Here is an 8833-nt window from a genome sequence, read left to right on the forward strand (position 1 = left end):
TATTAGCTTCATTAAATCCAAGGATACCTGGATTAAGTGGATAAGGGATGGGCTTTTATAGTTTTGATTTTGCAACTACAGGCAGATACTGTAACAGTAGCTCAATACTGGAAAGTTTCAAATAAATCTACCCTGTTTTTAGAAAGTATCTGTAAATATACATTTACCTCTTTTTAAGTTAGTAATTTGTTAAATCAGGTTTGGTCTGGCCAGCAACACAAAGCGAGAACTGAAGTCTAAATGAGAAATTAAAATAAAACTACTCAACAGAAATATTCATTTTTTTAGATGGGGTAAAAAGTATATTAAGACAGGTATCTTCTTTCCTCCCCAATCTTCTGCTGTAAAGTAACTAACTGACATTGGTATGTTCCCTTTTAAGAGATGTGTGATATATCTACCCACTGGGAGGAAGATGGTCAGTTCTTATTTGTAGGAACCAACATCATCCAGAGAGCTGGAGTCAAAAATCTTCACTATTGTGTGTGGGTTCTTTGAGACACAGTCTCACTATTTAGTGTAGGCTAGCCTGGAATTTACCACGTAGCCTAGGCTGGCCTCGAACTAACAATCCTCATGCCCGAGCCTCTAGAGTGCTGAGAATACAGGTGTGTACCACCACATCCAGTAGTTACACACACTTCCTGTCAACATGAGCACCTAAAAACTCAAAATATAAGTTACACTAAAAGAAAATTTTACCAACAAAAATGCACATGCCAGAAAACTTACCTATTTAAAATGTACCTAACCAGTGTTTTGTACCAACACACTGATTTGGTACAAATTACTCACTACTAATTACAGAAATTTTCATGACCCCAAAAGAAACTCTGTATTCAGCTGCATGCTGGTTTTCCTTTATCATGCATATACAGAAAAAAAGAGGTTATATAAGCATTCCATATTGTTTATAATGTTAATTTCCAAAAAATAAAAATTCTAACATTCCAAGATTTAAGAACGGCAGCAGTGATAATCATGTTTAGAAGCTGGGCGTGGTGGTGCACACCTTTAATACCAACACTTGGGAGGCAGAGGTAGGCAGGATCTCTGTGAGTTCAAAGCCAGCCTGGTCTACATAGTGAATTCCAGGAAGCTGGGGCTACAGAGAGACCCTGTCTCAAAAAGAAACAAAAAGACCAGAGGGGGAAGAAAAAAAAAATCATGTTTAGAAAGTAGATCTGGAAGCCTGTCATGGTGGTACATCCCAGCATCAGACCAAGGTAGAAGGACCATTAGCTCAAGGCCACCCTAGGCTAGAATAAGACCTTGTTACCAAAAAAATTTTTTTCTAAAGATCCCAGCAGTTAAGAGCACTGGCTGCTCTTGCAGAGGATCCAAGTTCAGTTCCCAGCACCCACATGCTAGTTAACAACCATCCATAACTTCAGTTCCAGGGGATCCAACGCCCTCTTCTGACCTTCATGAACATTGCATTTGACATGGTTACACTTACATACATGCAGGCAACATACTCATACATATAACATTTAAAAATTTGAATTTTTTAAAGACTATATGATGCAGGGGGATATGACCAATGACTAACTTTATTATGAGAACATTCTATTTCAACCTTGTTTTTGACACAGGCTCTCACTTATATAGCCCACGCTAGCCTTAACTCAAACTTCTGCCTTAAGTCTCCCACATGTTGGGATAATGGGAGTATTAGGATTACACATAACTATCACCATGCCTAGCTCATCCTCACTTTGTCTATGTGTAGTGTATGAGCGTGTAATGTATGAAGGTCAAAAGTTGATGTCAGTGTCTTCTGTAACCAATCTTTTTTTTTTTTCAGTCTTTTTGAGACAGGGTCTCCCTGTAGCCCCAGCTGTCCTGGAACTCACTATGTAGACCAGGCTGGCCTTGAACTCACAGGGATCTGCCTGCCTCTGCCTTATTTGTAGAAACATTGTAGGAACATTTAATCCCTGAGTGCTGGGATTAAAGGCATACACCACCACGCCCGGCCGATCTTATCATTTGAGACAGGTCTCTTACTGAACCCAGAGCTCACCAACTGGTCACCAAAATCCAGGAATTCAAAAAGAGAAAAACAAAACAAACAAAAAAAAACATCCAGGGATTCATCTGTTTTCACTTCCCTAGCACTAGGGTTCCAGCTGTGCATGACAACTCAGCAGCTCATGCTTGTAAGACAGAAACTTTATCGACTAAAATTCTCCATCTCCCCTACCCCCATACTCTCAAAATTTTTCTTGATTGATTTATTTTTATGTGTATGAGCATTATGGTTGCATGTAAGTGCACCTATGTCACACAGTGCACAAAAAGAACAGAAGAGGGCATCGGATCCCCTGGAACTGGAGGTTATGGATGGTTGTTAGCTGCTATGTGGGTGCTGAGAACCAAATCCAAGTCTTCTGGAAGACCAAACTGAACCCAGATCTTCTGCAGTGCTCTTAATTGCTGAGCCATCTCTCCAGCACCCCCAATACTCTTTTAAAGACACACATTAGAATGTGATCCAAGCCTCAAACCTTTACATTATATATTTTTAAAAAGCAAACAAGGGACTGGAGGAATGGTTCAGCAGTTAAGAGCACTAACTGCTCTTGCAGAGGACCCAGGTTCGATTCCCAGTGCCCACGTGGTGGCTACAAACTGTCCTTAACTCCAGTTCCAGGGGAATCCGAAGGCCTCTCCTGACCTCCGTGGCACTGAATGACACGGGTGCACCCACATGCATGCAGGCAATACACTCATATACATAAAATAATAAATAAAAAAAGCAAACAAACTATGCTTATATAAACTGAAAAATAACCACAATGAAAATCCCACATTTCTGTATTCTGCCTGATTAAATTTCAGATGCAAAATAAGTACTGAAACAACTTTTCTCATTAGTTACTAATAATGAAAAGGTACTAACAGGACTGGAAAGATGGCTCCATGGGTAAAGCACCTGGTGCCAGACCTGACAATTCAAGTTCAATCCCCAGGACCCACATAGAGGAAGGAAAAAACCCAATTCCCACAGGTTGTCCTCTGACCTCCACACATGTGCTATGGCAGGTGCCCTCCCACACATATACACACACAAAATAAAATGTAAAGACGAAATGCATGTTAGAAAAAAATACTAACATACTTCCACATTCTCAAAGGACTAATGCCCACTGAACAAACACTATTTCAAAGGATAGCAAAATTAAGACTAGCCTTATAGGAGATGTTTTACCCCCTCATTGCATCAATTCCGAATAACTATATCGCCTGAGAAATGTCAGCAAGAAAGACTTACTTAAAAAGTATTAGCAGGCTTGTGTCTTTGTACTTCTGGCCAGGTGTCTCTACAAACTTCTTTGCAGACTGAATACTATCAAACACAGCAAAAATTGATCCCTATGGAAGGACAGAAAAATATTTTCTTTAAATTCCTATTTTACAGCTGGGCATGGTGGTGCATGCCTTTAATCCCAGCACTTGGGAGGCAGGTGGATCTCTGAGTTTGAAGCCAGCCTGGTCTACATGGCAGGTTCCAGGCCAGCTGGAACTACAGGAAGACCCTGTCTCAAAAAGACCAAAAAAATAAAAAATAAAAAAAGATAAGAAAGTCATATTTTACAACTAGAAAATCTACATCAAATAATCATACCTTAAATGTTTTGTGCAATGTTCTTCTCATCTGAATGTTCAATATTTGGCCCTTATCATCTAGCCATTCTTTTATGTCATCAAGGGTTGCATCAGTAGGGAAGCCTTTCTGTAAAAATGGGAAAGATACAAGTACAAACAGTCACTCTCAGTAAACTCTCCCAAAATTGATTCATTGTCTTGAGTGAAGACTCTTTCTCTTCCACTCTCTTAATTGTTTAACAATCTTATTCTCCAATGTAATAAGATGACTCACCTGAGAATTGCTCCAAAATAACTCAGAGCAGAGATAAAATATTATTTACATGTTAAAAAAAACTGTTAAAGTCTAGTGACTGTACTTTATACTATTCGCTGTTTCCCTGGATTTGAAACTTTCCATAATAAAAATTATTTAAAATTAATATGCTAATGAAAATTGCTATAGATTTTAGCTATTGATAAGAACAGGGTTCAAAATATGTAACTTAGGTAGAAAATATCCACATTTATAATAATAAAAGCTTAGAAAGGTTAAGAATACCAGCAAACAATATATAGTAACTGGTAAAACTATGGTTCCTGAGTTTTTATTCTTATCCACTCTTTTCCTTCTAAATACATCTATGACATGCATTATATACCTACTTACAATATAAACAGATCTGTTCTTTACATCATTTTTATACTCATCAGTCACTTCAGGGAGAGGTTTGCTTGGAGATCTTCTGATTTTAGTTTTGTCTGCACTGATTTCCATGAGTTTTGCCTTAGATTTGCTCAGTGCTTGCACAATTACATTAAAGTCTGTTGTTAGACGGTTTAACCTGAAGAGTACACACATAAAAACATTGCAAAAACAAATGAGTAATTCTCATTATTAACAGAAAACTGAGATGACTTTTTGGTTTTTGGGCTAGGAGTACAGCTCAGTGACAGCAATGTCCAAGTTCCTGGGTTTGATCCCCAGAACCAAAACAAATAATTTCTTTACCTGTTGAATTTTATCATTATTTCCAAAGGTACCCAGCCTTCATCCAATTTGATTTGTTCTTTTAAAAATTTGTCCCGTGGCAAATTGAAGTCTCCAAAATAATACTGTGGGATAATTACAATATGTTTCATATGTTAGAGCATTGTATAATACTGAGTTCAATCATGGATTCTTTCTTTTTTTTTTTTTTTTTTTTTTTTTTGTCTTTTTGAGACAGGGTCTCCCTGTAGCCCCAGCTGTCCCAGAACTCACTATGTAGACCAGGCTGGCCTTGAACTCACAGAGATCCACCTGCCTCTACCTCCCAAGTGCTGGGACTACAGGTGTGCACCACCATGCCCGGCAAATCATGGAATTTTTAAAAAATACTTTTATATAACGAGTTCTATTTTTTTTAATATGTCAGAACTACACTCTGATGAAACTTGTATAGCACAAGTCAACAAAAAGATAAAAATAAATGTTGCTAATGAAACAGGGTAAGAAACAAATGTGTTACTACTAGAATAGAAAATCTTTAAAGAACATAAAGACATAATACATAAAAACTTTCCTAATTGGTGTGGAAAGAATTTAAGACTTAGGTTCAATCCCCAACACCAACAGGAAAAGGAAAAACAAAAACAAAAAACCCCCAGATCCAAGTATGACTACTTGGAATGTCACCAGCAGCATTAAAGAAAAAGGCAAACACATCTATTAAGAGTCATACATTAAGGAGAAGCCAGGTGTGGTGGCTCATGCCTTTCATCCTAGCACTTAGGAATCTGAGGCAGGAGCGTTGCCTGGAAGTTCCTGAATACACAAAGATTCCCTACTTCTGCTTCTCAAGTAGAGATTGAAGGTATGCATTACCACTCCTGGGTCATTTTTGAAAACTACATATGTACATGTACAATAAACGCTCAAAAAAATACCATTATTAATCACAAAATAGAAAGCACCAGATAGGCAATTTGGGACCAGCCTGCTCTACATCGTGTATTCTAGGGCTAGCCAGGGCTACATAGTGAGACTGTTTCAAAAAATTAAAAAAATTAAATGTGTACAGCTAAAGCTAATCTAGCTCCTCCTAGAAATTTGATCCTAAAGAAATCAGTAGACCCTTTTCCTAAGATTTATATAAAAAAATGTTATAGAGCTATTACAGTCAAAGAGAACATAAAGGATCTATAGAATGGATGTTATTAAACACACAAAACTTTACTCTCATAACAAAGGGGTACAAGTTTTAAGAAATAGTTCAAAGAGCTGAAAAAAAAAAAAAAGCACTACACACAATTGCTTCATAGCATGAGGCTTTATTTAGGGCCAATTTCTCATATAGACATTGTTACCGATAACACTTCTTTAAAATATTTTATTTTTATTTTGTGTATATGAATGTCTTGCCTGAATGTATGTTTCTAAGTGTACTACATGCATGCAGTACCTGTAGAGGCCATGTACCAGATCCACTGGATTTACAGATGGTTGCTAGCCACCATGTGGATGCTGAGAACTGAACCTGGGTCTTCCGCTGAGCCATCTCTCCAGCCCCCTACATAACACTTTTATACCTAAATTTGAAATGCTAGGTGGATTTTGAAAATACATGTTCTGTTAAAGTTATGCTGACTGAAAAGAACTGAGAAGAATAAACTGCTAGGCTTTTCAAGCATACGAGACATTGTTTGACAGGAATCTTATATTACATTATTAAGTACCAGGCAAAGTGTTTTAATTTTGCAATTTATTAATTTCTCACATCATCTTACAAGGATCACACTATTATCTCCATTTTACAGACTAGGAAAGTAGCACGGAGATATGGTTATGAGTGTCTCAAAAAAAGGTAACACTAGTCTGTAGTATTACCTTTGAAATGTTTCTAATTCCTGAGTCTCCTAACCTGACTCCAATAGTATGTTCATCTAATTCCAAGAATCAAATATAAGCCAAATGTTTGAATAGTTCCACATTCTGAAATGAGCTGCTTTTTCTGTTTTCATGCTTAGACCCTACATTTCCTATCAAGGAACTTGATTTTGAAATTTAATAGCACAAGAATCATACCTCAATTTGATGACAGATTTTGGCCTCCAGAGCAGCCAGTTTTTCATTATCTCCATTTTCAGCCATTGTGGCTATCTATCTGTAAAATTTCCCACACTGGTAGAAAGAGGTTATTTAATTTTTTACACATAAAACTCAAGACCAAAAAGAGAATTATTAAAAATTATTAATACTCCATCCTTTTCTTAAATATCAAGGAGCTATATATAATTTTATAGGTTGTTTCCCTGTAAATTATATCTCAACAAAGCAACACCTTGGACTAAGGGAAAGAAAAAGTGAAGAACTCTCAACAATCTGCTGCTACTCTGAGTAAATCACTAGCCTCCTTTTTTATTATAATGCAACCTTTAGAAAGAAAAAAAATAAAAACCTATCTAATCACTTTTCATCCATTTCCAGCATTAAATAGCAGCACTACAGCATGCCAGTATATCTGTATGGCTCTCAATGTTATTTTTTTGGTGTAGGTGCCATTTCTTTCCAAATTAGTCACAGCTGACTTACCCTGAACTTATTGACAAAGGCGAAAAAATTTAAATATGGAAGTCATGGTGATTAAATACTGCACATCAAGGAAGATATGAAAAAATGATAACTTGAGAGCCTGGATACACTAAAAAAGTTTAAACTGGGGGTTGGAGGGGAGGGTGTGCCTGCTCACTCATATATTAATATGTTGGTTAACTTTATAGTCAGTTTCCTGTTTCCTGGGCTGAAAACACTGCAGGGGGGAAAAAAGAGACTGTGATACTAAGTTTGCTAGAAATCACAAACCTGCTCTTCTGACTTCAAATTACTTGCTCCCAGGGCTCTACTAAACCACCCAGCCATTTTGTTCAAAAGCGGAGAAGTGTAAGAACTCATCATGAATATCTGTATTAGTTGAATCTAGTGATGAGCTACTGATGGTAAGCTCCTAGGAAGCAATGCTAAAGACACTAAATTCGCTGGTCTATATAACCTGGATGCCCGCGGAAGGCTCTACTCCGTACACATCCCATTTCAGAATTCACTCAGTTCAAGCACCAGTTTGTCTACCACCTTCTACAATGGCGTTACCAGACACCTAGGGTCCTTTATCAAGCAAACAATGACATAAACGAACTAGTTAGTCCCTGCAAGACTTCTTTGGCCTACCCAATTATGGAACTCGGTTTTACCTGGTACTTCCCCAAAATTTCACACAGAAGCAGCTTTTACAGGGGTGAATGACGATTCTAAAACCCAACCTACTGACTCTGGGAGTTTAAGCGCGGCCCACACTCTTTCCGCCTCCAGTCAGCCGCCACAGAACCCTGTGGCGTTTAACCCGCACCGACCATCCCAGACTTCCTAAAAGAAAGGGCCCGAAACATCGGCCTTCGGCGAGCTTGGACAGGGGTGCTGGTAACCGAAAGGACGCGGTGGGGATGCGGCCAGCATCTGCCCCAAGGCCCCGTGAGAGGCCCGGTCCCCCAACACCAGCCCGCCCGGGCCCTTGCCACGTGGGAAGCCCCGGGCGCCCGCATTCCTGGCAGGGGCCCGCTCGCCCGCCTCGCCGAGGCCCGCGCCCCCTGAGGCCCAACACGCCGCCTCAGGCCGCGGCCCATGCGGCGTCGAAGAGAACGCGAGGAAGGCGAGGCCCCGGCCGGGCATACTCCTTTGTATCTTCGCTTCGGCCTTCGAGAGGCTCACCTCAAAGGTCTGGAACGGCAGACGCCACAAGGCTCACGAACAACGACGGAAGCGCCTCCACTTCCGAGCGCCCGCGGGCCAGCCAAACGCGCTCAAAGATGGGGGCTGTCCCGGCAGCCCTTGCGAGAAGGGTGGGCGTGGCCGCGGGCGCGCAAGGCGAAGCGGCGCTCTGCGCATGCGTTATAGTCTCAGCCTCTCTCTGCTCGCTGGGTCCCGCCTTCCCGCCCTAGAGATTGGGTTAAATCGTGCCGCAGAACGTTCGGGGGGGGGCGGGGCGGAGGAGTACCTGCGCGTCTGTTTGTGTGCACGTCTATTTTGGGGTGATTCTACTCAGTATTTGTGTTCCCAGCCGTTTTTTGCCATCTTATGAAGTGCTTGACTTTTCGTTTACAATAATTTTAACGTATCGCGTTAGGCTTCTAAAAAAACCACCGGTTGGTTGGGCTGTGACGGAATCTCGCTCTAAAACTGGCCTAGCCTGCAACTCCAAATCCTCCC

The 8833-nt window shown here is 40.1% G+C and overlaps 1 protein-coding gene across 2 annotated transcripts in view; it reads right to left on the reverse strand.

Moving 5' to 3' along the window:
• Positions 1 to 8474, reverse strand: part of Ssb (small RNA binding exonuclease protection factor La) — a 13051-nt gene extending 4577 nt beyond the window's left edge. The window contains exons 1-6 of one of the 2 annotated variants that reach the window (XM_008837794.3): positions 8336 to 8474; positions 6659 to 6754; positions 4604 to 4707; positions 4262 to 4436; positions 3632 to 3739; positions 3278 to 3378 (exon numbers count right to left, since the gene is read on the reverse strand). In XM_008837794.3, coding sequence (XP_008836016.1) covers positions 3278 to 3378; positions 3632 to 3739; positions 4262 to 4436; positions 4604 to 4707; positions 6659 to 6724 — 554 coding nt within the window. In that variant the 5' untranslated portion in view covers positions 6725 to 6754; positions 8336 to 8474. The remainder of the gene's footprint in view (positions 1 to 3277; positions 3379 to 3631; positions 3740 to 4261; positions 4437 to 4603; positions 4708 to 6658; positions 6755 to 8335) is intronic. The other variant, XM_008837795.3, reaches the window with a different exon arrangement.
• Between the last annotated feature and the right edge of the window lie 359 nt (positions 8475 to 8833).

Source organism: Nannospalax galili, unplaced genomic scaffold, assembly GCF_000622305.1.
Source record: "Nannospalax galili isolate Female #2095 unplaced genomic scaffold, S.galili_v1.0 scaffold1398, whole genome shotgun sequence".
NCBI classification, from domain to species: Eukaryota; Metazoa; Chordata; class Mammalia; order Rodentia; family Spalacidae; genus Nannospalax; species Nannospalax galili.